Source organism: Megalops cyprinoides, chromosome 14 (genome assembly GCF_013368585.1).
Source record: "Megalops cyprinoides isolate fMegCyp1 chromosome 14, fMegCyp1.pri, whole genome shotgun sequence".
Lineage (NCBI taxonomy): Eukaryota > Metazoa > Chordata > Actinopteri > Elopiformes > Megalopidae > Megalops > Megalops cyprinoides.
The window spans coordinates 6,266,707-6,284,602 of record NC_050596.1 but is presented as its reverse complement, the minus strand read 5'-3'; the positions used below and the strand labels follow the sequence as shown (position 1 = coordinate 6,284,602).

Below are 17,896 nucleotides of genomic sequence, written 5' to 3'. Positions count from 1 at the left end.
TTATGTAAATAGTGTATTTATTGATTAAACAGACAGTAAATAGACAAATTATATGAACTAAAGACAAAAAAAAAAATCTCCAAAAAATCTCAAAAAATGAAAGACTCTCAAAATATGACAAAATGATTTCAATTAATTCAATCAATGCAAACACAAATGTCACTTTCATTAATAAGATTTGAACAAACATTATTTGAGTATTTCAATGTAATTTACTTTTATATATTCAATCAAAACTAAAGCCTTTAAGTCATGGGGTTGCTGAGTAGCTCAGTGGATAAGGGCTTGATTCAGTGCAAACTGAGCTCTACAGCCTGGGCTCAACCACAGCTGTGCTGATGTGGAGAACAGGAGCCCACAGTGGTGAAACTAACTGGCCTCGTTCTGCTAGGGACAGGGGTGGGTAGGTCGGGGGGGGTGCTCATCTCACTGCTCTCAGCCACCGATCCATCAAGCGCATGTGAGTTTCGCACATGATATTAGCAGAGCAGTGTCTATCCTCCAAAGACTGCCTGGTCCACTATCCTGGATTTTTACATGAAAAGACATTGTGGCCAGCCATTGGTCAGGGCAGCCTCATCCTAGGAAGCTGAGGAAAGGTGTTGCTCGAGCCCACCTTTGAAAATGCAAATGGTTCCCTCCTGAGGTGACAGTAAGACACACTGTCTACTGTCTGCAGGATGCTGGCCTAGGTGTGTACCCAGAATCTTGGGGGGGCGCATGGGAAAGGAAGTGTCTAAAAAGCACTGTCTTCTGATTGCTGTTAGATAGTGTTTGAGGAGAAGACCCACTACCTCAAAATTCCTCTATTGTATAAAAATCTAAAATTTTTATCAAAACAATGACAATTGCATTTATTTTCATACCCAGAAAAATCACAAATTTTACACACTGTAGTACACTGTGTGACTTGCAGTGCAAAAAATAGCCCTCGGCTATGTGCCATTTTATGGGAGGATTGCATTTGTCTCGCCTCAGCGCTCCTTTGTGAATACAGGGGTTGCAGTCAAACAAGCCCAGTAAACAATTGCAATGCCAAAAAGCATAAAAAGACAAACGTATTTATCTAATAATGATATTGCAGGACTACATGATATAATGTATGCTACAGAAACAAAACAGAGAAAGCTATATTTATGGTCAAAATGCATATGTCTTCACACGCTTGTGTTCCTTCTAGATTATGTGCGTATTGTGTGCAAATTACACTTGCAATAATCTCTGACACTCTGACAAAGCGTCTCCATGAAAAAGCACAAAGCAAAAGTTATTTTTCACACACAAATCGTTTTAGCTTTTTGCAAGAAGCATCAAACCATTCATCAGTTATTCCAGATTCATCACCCAGACTGATACAGTCTTCTCCGTCTGGGTCCCCTCCCCCGGTCCAGTTATCTGGTTCATGCTGTCCATCCTGTCTGGTGTACCACGGGCTTAATAGGTGGAAGAAAAACATGATTATTCATCAATAGTTGGGCTGTTGGGCTTAATTTTTTCCCTCTCTAATCGACTCATTCATTGGCTCCTTAACTCAGTTGATTAATCATAGGATTTATGAAGTGAATAATCAACTCAATTTCAGTGCTGAAACGGTAATTTCCCTTAACCAGACCAGAACAGTCTAATTCATAAATGTGTTTAGTGGGCCAAATAAACTGAAGCTACTTTGTAAGGTCACTGCTGTATTGAAGTAAATTTCAATGTGCTTAGTCATAATACAGCTATTACTGAGTACATACTCCACTCAGCACTTCTACAGGAAATGACATCAGTGTAATGAAGTGGTGTTTTGATGTTCTAGTGGGTGTTTTACTGTGCCAATATGAAGTACGGGATAGCGTTCTATCTGGCAGCGATACTGCCAGGGTTTGGACTGGGACAGACCACTGCTTCTTCACTATAGGTGTTGGCCTGGACTATTGATTTACATGCTGTCATTGTAGCCCACAATGCGTTAATCTTCAGAAAGGCTGTGAGTCCCTTATATCATCAACAATCATGTGAGTCCCTTATATCATACAACAATGTTAGGTAACAAGAATACATTTAACCTCTACTGTTATTACAAATGTATTGCATTAACAGGACATAACCAATTATGGAAGAACATTTCTAGCTGTTGAACAAACTCCATAACAGTGACCTGGAAACATCAGTGCCAGATGAGACACTTTCCTGTGCTATGTCAAGGGACAGTACAATTAAAGCCTGAGCCATCACTGCCAATGGAGCCAGAGCACTCATGTAGCAGTCTATTACCAAGGTGCACGCTATCATCATGTCACATAGAGTGTGATGTATTTTTTACTAGACATGAGGGGCTGGTGTTTGCAAGATACATCCTGGAAGCAATCTATCGCTCAGATTTTTACATTTTTGACCCACGCTCTGTGATCACAAAGTGCACAACAATGTGTGTTGTTCAAATGAAGAGCACACAAGCTACCTCATATCGAACACAGACATGAGATAGGAGGCAAGTATAAGTTTGTAAGTTGGTTGATTGATTCATCTGGACACATGAAATGCAGGAACTGTTCATTTCTTATTCTGCTCTACACTGAAGCGTGCTTGTACATTTCAGATCACCAGAATGGTTTTTTAGGCCTGTATAATGCTGTGGTTTAGCTGTAAGAGATACACAGGAAGACAGTGTTGCTGTTACAGACTGTAATGCTGTTAAACATGATGCCATGATGCCTTCATGTATTTGTAAGAGACACACAGAATAATTGTGGCAATGCTTCACATGTTAACTGCAAGTGATGAAGAGGAGAGTCTTACTGCTTTTCCGTTGTGCTGAGGGGCGTATTGTCCACCCACATCCACCTTCCCTCAGTCTCACGGTCGCTCAGTCCTATCCAGTGTGTCTCATAACCAGGGGGATTCACAAAAGTCTGGCCAAGAAAAGAAAGGGAAAAAAAAGATACATTAAAATGGTACAGGGCCAAAGTCTCAGGAAGTAAAGGAGTAAACCTGTTGTAAACACTGAGCATAAAACGCTACCCATTGAGAAAAAGGAGGCATGAGTTAATCAGCAGGGCTATGAGAGGTAGCAAATGCTGTTTCTATAAGGTAACAAAATCCAATCAGTATACAGGACATTCAATACACCAAAATATATGTTGATTCTACCATTTAAAATATATGAATTTGTGTCACTTTTATATGTGCAATAATGCACAGACAAGGCAGCAAGCAATGAATTAGATTCAGGGTACTTGTATGGCGAAATTCATCCTTCAAGACCTGAATTAAGCTGAGAAGTGACAGTGTGCACAAGATCATACCCTACAGAAAGTAACATCACCCCCCGGCCAGAATAAGTGTGCAATGGTTTCCTTTAAGTGGTCTCTTCTTACGGCTCATGGACAATGAGAGTCGTGCTTCAAAACCCACAGCAGACCGACCCCCGTTGCACATTACATATGAAAAAGCATTGTCAATTAATCAGCAAATTCACACTGATATGACATGTTAATACTGATACATTGACCATTAAAATGTTTTGAGATTGTATACTTGAGAACATTGACCATTGTGTTTAATCCCACATCTTCACATCAGCATGTGATTTCCTCATAACAATGCATACTGATCGGTGGCCTGCTTTACCTGCTCTTGTTTGCTGTTGATAATGACCAGGTGAGCCCCCTTTGAAATGCAGTAATCGCGGCTTTGCATCCAGTTCTTTTTCTCAGTGGAGAAGAAGTAGCATTTCCCCTCAAACTTCCTCCAGCCACTGTCACACTCTATGCAGCCTGCTGTGAATAAAGAGACACAGGTTCAGAGTTTGGATAGAGTAACCACTCTTTGCTGTGTTACAGAGACACAGGTTCAGAGTTTGGATAGAGTAAGCACTGTTTTCTGTGTTACAGAGACACGGGTTCAGACTTTGGATAGAATAAGCGCCGTTTGCTGTGTTACAGAGACACAGGTTCAGAGTTTGGATAGGGTAACCACTCTTTGCTGTGTTAAAAAGGAATGCAATCACGATTGAATACAGTAGCCTGTTTGCTGGATTACGTAGAGAATTGGAGTCATAATTCAATCAAGGATCCTGCTGTTTGCTGCAGTATTAGCACAGCACAACTGGATTTCCAATTTTATTTAAATAAGACTCATTTTCATAGGACCAAACATGGGTCTTTTGTTAATCTCGGTATTCAACGCTTTTGTTTTGAACACAAGCTGGGATTTACTGCTGAAGTTCGACCCAGCTATGTAAGCAGCCAATGATGACCAGCAGCCCATAGCAGGACAACAATAGCTGTGTAGTGCTGGGGGATAGCAGTGGGTAGGTCAGCCAGGGGCTCATACTTCTCACTGCACACCAGCAACCCCTGCTGGTCAATCAGGTGCCCTTATGTCTGCCTGTATGAATCTGCACATGAAGTGTCTTACCCTGACTCTTGTCTGTGCAGGCTTGGTATGGGCACTCTGCTAATTCACATCACTATCTCTGATAATTTGGCAGAAATACAAAATCTTACTAACACACAAGTCTGTGAAAACCAGGGTTAAACTGGCATTTGGACTTCTGTGTGATAACTATAATACCAGTCATATTAATTCATATACTTCACTCGTGGACTGCAAAGCTTGATTCAAATAACCGTTTTTTAAATGTCCTCTTTGAATTTCTCAAGATGAGCTGAAACTCAGCATAACAAGAAAGGTTTTTTGACAGATTACTGTGGTTGACTTGCAGTTCCTCCAATCTCCTCTGAGTTCCTGATTCACAGGAGAGGAGAGAATTTACTTCCACACTCACCATTTTTACAGGGTCAACACTTCCTGAGTTTATCTATTGAAAGATAAATCCTTCGATGTTCTGACTTCATGCAGACTAGCACTTCATACTTCAGAGCTGAAGAAATTTACCACCCTGTAGCTGGTGCTCTTAGGACACTATATAGGGAACACTATATCATGATTCACTTCATCTGTAGACCAATTTTCATTTTACAACCTGACAGTGTTGCATAGTACAACAATTTAATCAACAATAAAGACATACTGAACAAACTAAAGGACAATGCCATACAAGTCCATTTTAAGTGAGATCTAGAGGACAGAATGGAATGGAAAGGCAGCACTGGAGCTGAGAAGACTAGAAAACCAGGGAAGCCTGAATCAGGAATGAACAGGTTGCTTGTTGTTATGAGTACGGCTTAAGGTACAGTGAGCTAGTCTGAATCCAAACCGAAAGATTTCCCAGTTATTATAGGAGTTCAAACAGTACTGATGTTGTATTGCTACCACTTTTTCCAGGTTTAGGGAAGAGAGGGTGAAATGGGCCTTCTGAATCAAGATGGGGTTTCTTTAATAAAGGGATTTTGACTGCCAGTTTTAATGTAGTGGGAAGGTTTCTGAGATGAGGGGTGTTTTTATCTGTTACATTACATTGTTGTCATTTAGCAGAAGCTCTTATTCAGAGCGACTAACAATTCTGATTCATTCATACAGCTGGATATTTACAGAGGCAATTGCAGATTAAGTACCTTGCCCAAAGGTACAACAACAGTGCCCCAGCAGGGAATAAAATCAGTAACCTTTCAGTTGCAAGCCCTGCTCCTTACCACTTCACCACACTGCTGCCCATATGAGTGTTGTAAGTTTTGTCAAGTGAAGTTTTGGGTTTAATCTTAGCGGCCACTTCCTCTTTTACAGTTACAGTTTTTCTTTTTACCAAGCCAGGTCATAGGCAGTTGGGGGCAGAGTCAGGGGAGGAGAGAGGGGAAAGTAAACTGGATGAAAAACAGAAATGAAACAGAGAATTATCCACCTCCAAAACCACTTTTGCTCCTAATTTAGACTTTAAATTGTATGGAAGGAACACTGTAAAATATGTTTGCTTTGCGGTGCAGTGTTACTATAATGGTAGGGAATGTGCATTGTGTTGCCTGCAATGAAAGGACCCAAACATGCTCCTTCCAGTATGAGGGCAGTAAGGCTTGACTTCCTACAGAGATGTTCAGGTTTATGATTAAATTTCACGGACAGAGGTTGTGGACCAGAGAGCTCAGTGTGAGAAAGATGCTGCCATGTTTTCACAGAGTTGCCAGCTTTCACACATTTACCCTTGGCACTCAGTCTTTCATGGTCTCCCCTCACTCACCACAATTCATGCGTGGGGATCCACTCTTATGTGGAGCACATGCTTTACAAGTTTAGCCTCAGTTTCTCCACAGGGAGGGGAGAGGCAGCAGTGAGTCTGCGCTGTGGAGCCCCTGTGCTATGTGGGATCTGTACTGAGCAGGAGCTGAAATGCACAGAGAAACCTACAATGGAACAGAAGCTGCCCTATCTCACACTCAGTTCATTTTCTACCTGTATGACTGTTACTACTGATGTGAGATCAGGACAGAGAGCACTGTGGACCACAGCTTCCATGCAGTGAGGGGAGACTGCTCTGTGGAGCCCCTGTGCTGTGTGAGATCTGTACTCAACAGAAACCTACAATGGAACAGAAGCTGCCCTATCTCACACTCACCTGCCAGCCTCTGTTCTGCAGAGGACAGTGAGGCAGAGAGGCTCCTGACCTGGTCCTCCAGGTAATCTGTCCTGTCGTTTTTCCTAGCATCTGTTGAGGGAAAATGAACAGATGTAGAGAATGGCTGAACTGGTTCCCAAGCAGCTCAGTGGTTAAGGTGCCTGTCTTGAATGTGAGATGAGCTGTACAGCTCAAGGTTTGACCCAGCCAGTCATCAATGAAACAAGCCTAATGTCCGATCGGTAATTCAGACACAGAAAACAGGATTCCATAAAAGGGAAAAAATGAAAATAGCAGCAATGCTATTTGTGTGCACTATACATATGCAATTTAACCAAATCAGAGAACACCACAGTCATGCTTGAACTAGTGGCACTGGAAGTTCATTTTCTACCTGTATGACTGTTACTACTGATGTGAGATCAGGACAGAGAGCACTGTGGACCACAGCTTCCATGCAGTGAGGGGAGACTGCTCTGTGGAGCCCCTGTGCTGTGTGAGATCTGTACTCAACAGAAACCTACAATGGAACAGAAGCTGCCCTATCTCACACTCACCTGCCAGCCTCTGTTCTGCAGAGGACAGTGAGGCAGAGAGGCTCCTGACCTGGTCCTCCAGGTAATCTGTCCTGTCCCTTTCCTTAGCATCTGTCAAGGGAAAATACAAAAAATACAAAAATGAATGAATAGTTTCCCAAGTATCTCTATATTTAAAGCCGTCGAGTCCAAGGTGAACTCTACAGCCCAGGTTCAACCCAGTCGTGTCATCAGTTGATGAAGACTGGGATCCCGTGGCAGCAGAACAAGTGACTTTGTTCTGCCAGGGATAGCTGTTAGTGTGTCAGCAGAGGCTGCTCACATCACTGCTCTCAGGCACCCTGCAGTTCTTCAGGCCTGCAAGCTGCTTGGATGACGTCAACAAAGTAACGCTTATCCTCCAACGAGCACCCACTCCACTGTAGTGCACTGTGTGAATGATAGCGTGAAAAATAGCCACTGGCTATTTGCAAAAGTATTGGAGGGTTATATTTGTCTGGCCTCAATGCTCCAGCTTGAGTGTAGAATTTCGGTCGGCGAGACAAACCTAATGTCCAATTAACAATGTCAAATACAAAACAAGAATGTCTGCTGTGCAACTTGCAGTGTGAACAATAGTCGAGCTGGTGTGTGAATGATTCAGATGATTGCATTTGCTACACCTCAGCAGTCTTTCATGAGTACAGTGGTTGTTGCAGTAAGACAAGCTTAACATATCCAAAAGGCAGTTCCAAGATAGTGCTATATGCAGGATAAAAACAGGCTTACAGAAAAGGGAAGGTATCTGACTGTAGTTCATTTTATTCTTGTAGGAATGCTACTACTGACCTGAGATCTGGACAGAGAGCACTGTGGACCTCAGCTTCCATACAGTGAGGGGAGAGGAAGCAGTGAGACTGTTCTGTGGAGCCCCTGTGCTGTGTGAGATCTGTACTGAACAGAAACCTACAATGGAACAGAAGCTGCCCTGTCTCACACTCACCTGCCAGCCTCTGTTCTGCAGAGGACAGTGAGGCAGAGAGGCTCCTGACCTGGTCCTCCAGGTAATCTGTCCTGTCCCTTTCCTTAGCATCTGTCAAGGGAAAATACAAAAAATACAAAAATGAATGAATAGTTTCCCAAGTATCTCTATATTTAAAGCCGTCGAGTCCAAGGTGAACTCTACAGCCCAGGTTCAACCCAGTTGTGTCATCAGTTGATGAAGACTGGGAGCCCGTGGCAGTAGAACAAGTGGCTTTGTCTGGCCTCAATGCTCCAGCTTGAGTGTAGAATTTCGGTCTGCGAGACAAACCTAATGTCCGATTTGCAAAGTCAAATACAAAACAAGAATGTCTGCTGTGCAACTTGCAGTGTGAACAACAGTCGAGCTGGTGTGTGAATGATTCAGATGATTGCATTTGCTACACCTCAGCAGTCTTTCATGAGTACAGTGGTTGTTGCAGTAAGACAAGCTTAACATATCCAAAAGGCAGTTCCAAGATAGGGCTATATTTAGGATAAAAACAGGCTTACAGAAAAGGGAAGGTATCTGGCTGTAGTTTACATTTACATTTATTTATTTAGCAGACGCTTTTATCCAAAGCGACTTACAAAAGTGCATACAGTAAGTATAGCGGCAGTACGGGGACAGGATGTGTACAGTTCCACAATGAGACAGCTCTCAGCTGAGAGCAAGGTCTGTTTGAGGACACAGTACTATCAGATTTGTACAACTACAGCGTATAGGGCAACTAATATGATATACCTTCAAACAGCAAACTTCAACAACTTCAAACGGCGCAATGAGCGTCAGGGTAAAGGCGGCGACAAGAAACAATTTAAAAAGCACAACAATTTACGACAGCACTGATTGGGGGGGGGGGGGGGGGGGGGGCAGCAATTGTGTGCTGGGTCAGTCCAGGTAGAGTCTGAAGAGGTGCGTCTTCAGGCCCTGTGTGAAGGAATGGGGTGAAGGAGCTGTCCATAGCAGGACAGGGAGTTCGTTCCACCACTGGGGAGCGATGTAAGCGAAACGCCGATGTCTGGCAGAATGAGCACCTCCTGCCTTGACCATGCAAGGAGCGAGGCGTCCAGTTGCTGCTGAGCGCAGGGGTCGGGCTGGTGTGTAGGGCTGAATGAGTTCTTGGAGGTAGGCAGGGGCTGTCCTGTTGATTGCAGAGAAGGCGAGGGTCAGGGTCTTGAATCTGATCCTGGCAGCGACAGGAAGCCAGTGGAGGGATTTCAGCAGGGGAGTGACATGGGAGAATTTGGGGAGGTTGAAGATTAGTCAGGCAGCTGCATTCTGGATGAGCTGCAGAGGCTGGGTGGTGCAGGCTGGGAGGCCTGCGAGGAGAGTGTTGCAGTAGTCCAGTCGAGGGAGAACTGTGGCCTGGATAAGGAGCTGTGTCACGTATGTTGTCAGGAACGGACGAATCCTCCTGATGTTGTGGAGGAGGAATCGGTAGGCCTGTGACGTGCGAGCAATGTACTCCTTGAAGTCCAGGTTGCTGTCGAGGATGACGCCCAAGCTCTTTGCTGACTGAGAGGATGGTATTGTGGTGCCATCGACAGTGATGGAGAGGTCATGCAAGGGGGAAGGGCCGGCTGGGATGAAGAGCAGTTCTGTTTTTCTGAGGTTCAGCTTTAGATGGTGGGATGACATCCATTTGGAGATGTCAGCCAGGCATGCAGAGATTCTTCATTTTATTCTTGTAGGAATGCTACTACTGACCTGAGATCTGGACAGAGAGCGCTGTGGACCACAGCTTCCATACAGTGAGGGGAGAGGAAGCAGTGAGACTGCTCTGTGGAGCCCCTGTGCTGTGTGAGATCTGTACTGAACAGAAACCTACAATGGAACAGAAGCTGCCCTATCTCACACTCACCTGCCAGCCTCTGTTCTGCAGAGGACAGTGAGGCAGAGAGGTTCCTGACCTGGGCCTCCAGGTAATCTGTCCTGTCCCTTTCCTTAGCATCTGTTGAGGGAAAATACAAAAAATACAAAAATGAATGAATAGTTTCCCAAGTATCTCTATATTTAAAGCCGTCGAGTCCAAGGTGAACTCTACAGCCCAGGTTCAACCCAGTTGTGTCATTAGTTGATGAAGACTGGGATCCCATGGCAGCAGAACAAGTGACTTTGTTCTGCCAGGGATAGCTGTTAGTGTGTCAGCAGAGGCTGCTCACATCACTGCTCTCAGGCACCCTGCAGTTCTTCAGGCCTGCAAGCTGCTTGGATGACGTCAACAAAGTAACGCTTATCCTCCAACGAGCGCCCACTCCACTGTAGTGCACTGTGTGAATCATAGCGTGAAAAATAGCCACTGGCTATTTGCAAAAGTATTGGAGGGTTACATTTGTCTGGCCTCAATTCTCCAGCTTGAGTGTAGAATTTCGGTCGGCGAGACAAACCTAATGTCCAATTAACAATGTCAAATACAAAACAAGAATGTCTGCTGTGCAACTTGCAGTGTGAACAACAGTCGAGCTGGTGTGTGAATGATTCAGATGATTGCATTTGCTACACCTCAGCAGTCTTTCATGAGTACAGTGGTTGTTGCAGTAAGACAAGCTTAACATATCCAAAAGGCAGTTCCAAGATAAGACTATGTGCAGGATAAAAACAGGCTTACAGAAAAGGGAAGGTATCTGGCTGTAGTTCATTTTATTCTTGTAGGAATGCTACTGCTGACCTGAGATCTGGACAGAGAGCACTGTGGACCACAGATTCCATACAGTGAGGGGAGAGGAAGCAGTGAGACTGTTCTGTGGAGCCCCTGTGCTGTGTGAGATCTGTACTGAACAGAAACCTACAATGGAACAGAAGCTGCCCTGTCTCACACTCACCTGCCAGCCTCTGTTCTGCAGAGGACAGTGAGGCAGAGAGGTTCCTGACCTGGGCCTCCAGGTAATCTGTCCTGTCGTTTTTCCCAGCATCTGTTGAGGGAAAATGAACAGATGTAGAGAATAGCTGAACTGGTTCCCAAGCAGCGCAGTGGTTAAGGTGCCTGTCTTGAATGTGACATGAGCTGCACAGCACAGGGTTTGAACCAACCATGTCATCAGCTGATGATGACTGGGAGCCCACAGTGGCTTTGTTCCACTGGGGCCAGGGATGAGCTTGTTGGCCAATTGTTTGTTGTTTCACTTTCCTCAGACATACTGAGATTTTTCAGGCCTCTGTGAGTTGCTCGAATGACATCTGAGGAATAGTGCCTCTCCTTACACGGCCGCCCACTCCATTGTAGAGTACTGTGTGACTTGTAGTGCAAAAATATCCGCTGGCTATGAGTGAATCTGGCTTTAGCAAAGCTGTGTGGGTGCAGAGGTTGTCACAGTGAAATGAGCCTAATGTCCGATCAGTGATTCAGACATAACAGGGAAAAAATGAAAATAGCAGCAATGCTATTTGTGTGCACTATACATATGTGATCTAACCAAATCAGAGAACACCACAGTCATGTTTGAACTAGTGGCACTGGAAGTTCATTTTCTTCCTGTATGAGTATTAATACTGACCTGTGATCTGGATAGAGAGCACTGTGGACCACAGCTTCCATACAGTGAGGGGAGAGGAAGCAGTGAGACTGCTGTGAGAGTTGTGTGAGATCTGTACTGAACAGAAACCTACAATGGAACAGAAGCTGCCCTGTCTCACACTCACCTGCCAGCCTCTGTTCTGCAGAGGACAGTGAGGCAGAGAGGCTCCTGACCTGGTCCTCCAGGTAATCTGTCCTGTTGTTTTTCTTAGCATCTGTTGAGAGAAAATGAACAGATTTAGAAAATGGTTGGATAGGTAGTCAAACAGTTCAGTAGTTAAGGTACCTGTCTTGAATGTGAGATGAGCTATTGTCAGTACAGCAGCTTCTTAGCCGGCTTTGTTTTCGCTGTCCATGTGCCCATGTTTACCGTTTTCCCCTGTGTTCCTTCTCCGCCCTGTCTCCGCTCACCTGTGCCTGATCACCTGCCTGCCTGCACACCTGCATCTCATCCCCTCATCTGACTCACCCTATATATTTCCACTGTTTCTTTTGGGACAAAGAAGAACTTGATATTCTTCACACTGCGCTCACACCAGTTGAAAGGCTGGACAGCTGAGAGGATCTGGCCATCCACGACACTCTGGAGGCTAGCCCTGGCAGCTAGACATTCAACAGTGCCACCGATGCCATCACATGTGCTCTTCCCATGGCTTGTGGCAAAAAAAATCCAGGTGGTGCTTGAGGTCAGAGAAGTTTTTATAGTTCTTTTGCAGCTCCATCACTGAACTAGTGCACAAGTGATCATGTAATACCAACATGACTTACAACATGTTGGTTGTCTGTAAATGATAAATACAATACCTTTTGGAATGAGTACACAGCCGTGGTGTCATGTGTGAGTCCATCACTGATGCAGCAATAGCTGTTGTGCATTAGCTTGCCTTCCAATGATGTGTATACAGACAAGGTATGCAGTGTTGCCTGGGTGTTTTCCCAATAAAATCCCTTATAGCATCCTGCACTATAAATGAATAATTCTCTGCAAAGTCCAACAAAATGATGGCTTCATCTGGAGGCAGAGAGGCTTTCAGTTGTCTCAGGTGAGTAGCCTGGTGTTTAGCGATGTACCCATGGGCTGTCAACTTGTCCAGCTTCTCAACAAGCCCGTTGCGAAAGTCTTCGGCTGTCATTTGTTGGGTGACCAGGGTCATGCGATCTGTTCAGAGCCATTGCTTGAAGGTGATGGTATCTTCAGCATCAATGTCATCATCTTTATACAGCTGGTGATCAATAAACTCTTTGAGAGCTACCTTTCCAGGACAATTGGGGCACCTGTGAAGCATGCACTCTTTACTTCCTGTGTTAAACACCAGCTTGGCCATACATTCCTTAGCGTGCAGCTTTGACTGACCACCAAATGCTGCCACCATGAGCTTGGCATTCTGACGGATGGCATATACACACACAGAATGTGTTCCACTTGAACTTATAGTGATGCACCACTTTGGTTGTAGTTCACAAAATGTGGAGAATCCTATCTTTTGTCCTATTTTCTCTTTGAAACATACATACAGCTCCTTGAGGTTGCTGAGTAGGAGTCTCTTCTGCTGATGTTCACCCTTGACAGACACATAGTCCTTTGCACCTGGGCACAAGCGACCCACCTCATCATCCTCATACAAAGACCTCACAGCTTCCTTGACAGTGTCAGAGAGAGATTTGCCCTTCTTTGCATCAGGTTTGGCCAGGATGCCACAAGTATCTCTCAGTTTAATGGCTTTGTGTGCCACGTTGTGCCACATTGTGCCAAATTCTTGTGCTGTTTGGCCATTTTCAGTGGAGAGCACCCAATAGCTGTCAGTCCTGTCCTTACAGCATCCAGTGAGCTTGGACCTGGCTCCTCCCACTCAGCTGGCCCCTCTGTGTCCTCCCCAGTGTCCTATGTACTTTCCCAATTCTTGATTTCTACTCAACACCATGCACAGCTCTTTATGCCCTGAACAAATTGTCTATTTTCGAAGTCAACATTTCTGCAGTTTCTTGGAAGATCACTCCAAGATTTTTCTTAACAGGCTTCACATGCTTCAACATTGGGTCACAACATGAAGTCTGTAAGTGTTCAAATTCATCCAGATAGACCTTCTGGTGGTGAAGACATATAGTGTCATCCAAAGTCAACTGCAATCCAGTTCTGTGTTACAGTAGGTTAACATTCTGCTCTGTCAATTCTTTCAGTGTTGTTATCATAGAGGAACGGCAGTATGAAGCTTTATGACAGTCTTTCAAATCCAAAAGAGATGCAATGGAACAAGGTGGTAGTGTGGCCATGGTTGGCAGTGACCTGAGATGGGCTTATGCTCCCTAATACTGGCCAGTCTGATATATATACCCAAATATGGCATCATACCTTGTGCAATACATTTTGGGGACAAGAATGAACAAGATCCACACCAGGAAAACATGTTCTGATTCTAAAGTACATGTACGAAAATGACTAAAGTACATGTACGAAAATGACCAAAATATGGTACCACTCATATTCATAATATCTTCAAGTCCATTGGTGGTAGAGACCTCAAATATTGGCACAAAATTAATAAAAGATTTTATTTGCAGAAAAATAATGATTGATATCATATTGGTACAAAAATGTGGGTTTGTAGTACCTTCAATATCACTCTCGTTTAGGAATGTTGCACTTTTTTCCAAATCTTATAAAAATATTAATGCCCAAACATGGCCTCCCATTTAAGGCCTTTTGGAGGCTATAAAAATGAAATAATATCAGGGGTGGAAAAAATATGAAAACAAAGGATTTGAACAGAAATATTTTACAGGCCTTGGTTTTGGGACCCATTCATGATATAGATATAGGTTTGAACAAAATCTGAGACAGTGTTGCAACAACCTTATCTGATTTGACATGGAATGACCCACATGTAAAAGCATATCAAATATTACGGAATCTGACAATCTTGTTATTTTTCTTCAACAAACATAAGAACATATGATGACGAGAACAGGCCATTCGGCCCAACTAAGCTCGCCATTTCTTCACAAACACTGAAGAAGCAGTGATCAACAGATCAATCAGTCAATTGGTTAGTCGGCCTCCATTTCCAGAGGATGGTAGACAAGCACAGGTTCTTGGCAGAAACAGTGTGTGGACTCTATTTTTTTATCAATGAAGTACAGTTTTACAGCTTTTCAAATTAAATCTCCATGGTAACGGCAGATATCAGTTCTTAATTGATATCGTTTTGTATTGGTATTGGTATATGGTATCACTATATATTGTCTTAGAGTAACAGGAGATACAGTTGTGCACTTTCTCAGTGTGAAAGTAGACATTTCTTTAGAATGGCTTAATTTAGGGTTTGTTGTCATAAGCAGACGCTCATAGAGGATGGGCTGGGAAAATACTCACAGTGGACTCCCAGAGAAATAAGGCCACACAGCAGCATGAGACAGAGTGCAGCCAGTAAGATCTGGGCCAACCTGCGGGGGGCACTGATGCTCTTTACCCAGGGCTGAGGAGGGGAATCTGGGTACAAAAAGACAAGAGGTCTGAATCAACCTCAGCAGGTTACACCAGCATCAGCTACAAAAAAGCAACATGACATACAAATAAAACAAGAGCAACTAGATATAACACGAGAATGATTCTTCATGACCAAATCCATTTTGTTCAGCTGAAATAAACATGATTTACATTATGAAATAGTGTCATGAAAATATATGTATAACAGTTCATACAAGTCAAACAATTAACTGATTTTTTGTTATACAAAAAATAAATACATGATGGACTCCATGATCTAAAGCAATAAATAAGTTACAGTGACACAAGAATAACATTTCCCCATTGGTTTCAAGGATGAGAAATACTTTTACAACCTTTTCACAGATTTCCAAGTTTAAAACAAACATTTAAACAAATTTAATGTAATTGTAAGATTTAAGATATAAATTTATAGTATTTTTATTAAGCATTTAGTTTTGAAACTCAGATTTGGGATGATTTCTCATTAATAAGTAGCATGGGTGAGCATCATGCCACCAAACCAGCGATAACTAATGTCTCCTTTAATGGTCATCCCATGCTGTGCAAACAGTTCTTTAACTTTCTTTTTTCTGGAAGTGGTACATGGGTGCAGTGGCAGACAGTACACTGTGCTGACACACATGAAATGTTCTGTATCTGTGCTACTGCACACAAATGGGCTGGGATCTGTTAAAAAAAAACAGAAGTGAATCCTGGAAGTAAAACCACCAAAGCATTTCCTAATACACAGCAGTTATACAAGCGTGAGAATCCAATAAAATTTATTATAAATTGATCCATTTCTTCGAAAGAAACTGAACTCAACCAAGCTATTTGAAATTAACCTGGAATGAAGAGGCCTTAAGTTATTACTTTGTGTGTGTGTGTGTGTGTTTGGGGGGGGCTGAGCTGACATGAGATAATTCTCAAATATTTATATTTAAATATTTAAATTTCAAAGCCAGATTCACTCTAAGATGTCATTTTTGAAAAATAAAAAAATCTTTTGAGATCGGACAGTTTTGTCTGATCTTATTATGAATAGAAAGTGTCTATGCTAATGAACACAATATAGCCAAGTAATGACATAAAAATGACTGCAATCTTGAAATTATGAAAGACTGGCACAAGATATACGCACACTTTATGTACTGTATGAAAGTATGATTACAAAATGACATTACAAAGAAGGTTATGAAGGTAATGTAAATAACAGAAGTTCATTAAAATACTACTGAACAAGTTAAAATCCTGAGGGACGCATTGATGCAATAAAGCTGTTAGGGCTGGGACATGTTATGAGAATGGGGCAGCAGTGATACTGATCAAAACTCAGGTTCTAGTGACCCTTAGACACGGTTGAATGAATTTGATAACCCTGTTCTGCCTCAGCTTTGTGAATCACGGTCAAACAACTTAGCCAATCAGAGACCGGGATAATTTAACCATTGAAAATTAAAAATTCTTCATCTCATTTAAAAAGCCATCCTGTCCATAGACTGAGCTGCAGGACCTGCAGCTTTCTAATTCTTGCATAGTAAGTGATACAGGATTAATTACACTGTTTCAGTGTAATTAATAATAAATGTAACGTTACTCTACAACTGAACATTGGTGTATCTCCATGGCAACCAGGTATTTATCCAAATGACAAAGTTACTTTCCCAGGTCATATTGCTGTTGTGTTTGAGAGTGATTAACTGGTCACCAAATATATTTACAATATTACAAAGCTGAGACAACCCTTGAATTTCTCCCTGGCTGATAGTTTCCATCTCGTCTTAATCAAAGTCCCTGGTGTGGGATCTTTCTTAACACTGCGGTATATGAGGCTGTGTCATGGGAATGTTTCAGTCACAGCCGATAGACTTGAATCAGAGAAAAGAAAGAAATCTCACCTTTGTAAGCTTCATCTTCCCTCTGGTCCAGGCGACAGAATACGATCTCACTGCTGCTGTTGTACTCCATATCTCACTCAAATCTTCAGAATGGGATTGGCAGGGGAATATTTTTAGAGCAGTGTTTAAGTACTGCTCTGATGGATGAAGAATGAAAGTACCCAATGGAGAAGGAAAAACCACAATGGTGCAGGAAGTGGGCTTGTCATTTTTGATAGGCTCTGTATAGGTTACTCCAGTAGAAAATGGATAGGCGATGACTACAGACCTTTAGTTAGTACTGTGGATCTCTAACAGCATGTGGTTTGCAGTGGGTTGCAGAGGTTGGAGTGCTGTGGATCTCTAATGGAGATCTCGAATGGATCCACATGTAGATTTCCATGGGTTGCAGAACCCTGGGTGTAGGATCCTGGATAAGCAGAAGATTGTTTAAACTCTTTGATCTCACAGAATATCAAACTTTTTTATGTTGTGGCTTGATATTTCACTGATCTCACATCTTAGGCAGCACATAGGGTGTTTATGTTCCGGACAGATAATGTATTCAACTTAGCGATGTCATTGGCACACTGTTAGGTTTTTCAAAGGTATAGAACACAAAATCATAATTGGGTGATGGCCTGCAATGTCAACAGGGTGTATAACGTTTTTTTGATAAGAAAGTACCATAGTCTCACTGAGATGAAGACACAAGTTATCCATGAGAAGCCATTGTCTGTGAGTAGTGGGTCACAGCGAAAATCTTCTTACATTTATTTTTGTTTTTGTTGTTTGTAATTTTATATGACTATGACTATGATTATTTGACTACCAAAGGCCCCAGCAAGAATTTTATCAGGCTTGTTTTCTCATAGACACTAGGTCTAGGTCCCGTTCTGGGCCTCACCTGTCATAAATGTATTGTGTCATGAGCCTGAATTTGATATGATCTTTGATTTGATTTGAGATGATTTGATATGTTT

General features: G+C 42.8%; 1 protein-coding gene across 1 annotated transcript; it reads right to left on the bottom strand.

The window, feature by feature from the left end:
• Positions 1 to 666: 666 nt before the first annotated feature.
• LOC118789190 (C-type lectin domain family 10 member A-like) lies at positions 667 to 17,071 on the bottom strand. The gene is made up of 12 exons (XM_036545522.1): positions 16,935 to 17,071; positions 14,920 to 15,036; positions 11,675 to 11,764; positions 10,858 to 10,947; positions 9,897 to 9,986; positions 8,015 to 8,104; positions 7,054 to 7,143; positions 6,497 to 6,586; positions 3,616 to 3,764; positions 2,785 to 2,897; positions 1,345 to 1,433; positions 667 to 707 (listed from the first exon to the last, which is right to left on the bottom strand). Exons 1-12 carry the CDS (start codon positions 17,002 to 17,004, stop codon positions 667 to 669), a joined length of 1,119 nt encoding a protein of 372 aa, XP_036401415.1. The 5' UTR covers positions 17,005 to 17,071.
• Between the last annotated feature and the right edge of the window lie 825 nt (positions 17,072 to 17,896).

Excerpts from the sequence above, each read along its gene's own strand:
- LOC118789190 (XM_036545522.1), bottom strand. The coding sequence starts at position 17,004 with ATGGAGTACAACAGCAGCAGTGAGATCGTATTCTGTCGCCTGGACCAG. Across the intron at positions 8,105-9,896 it reads TGCAGAACAGAGGCTGGCAG|ATGCTAAGGAAAGGGACAGG; the intron begins GTGAGTGTGAGA and ends TTCCCTTGACAG. Across the intron at positions 3,765-6,496 it reads TGCAGAACAGAGGCTGGCAG|CAGGCTGCATAGAGTGTGAC; the intron begins GTGAGTGTGAGA and ends CTTTATTCACAG.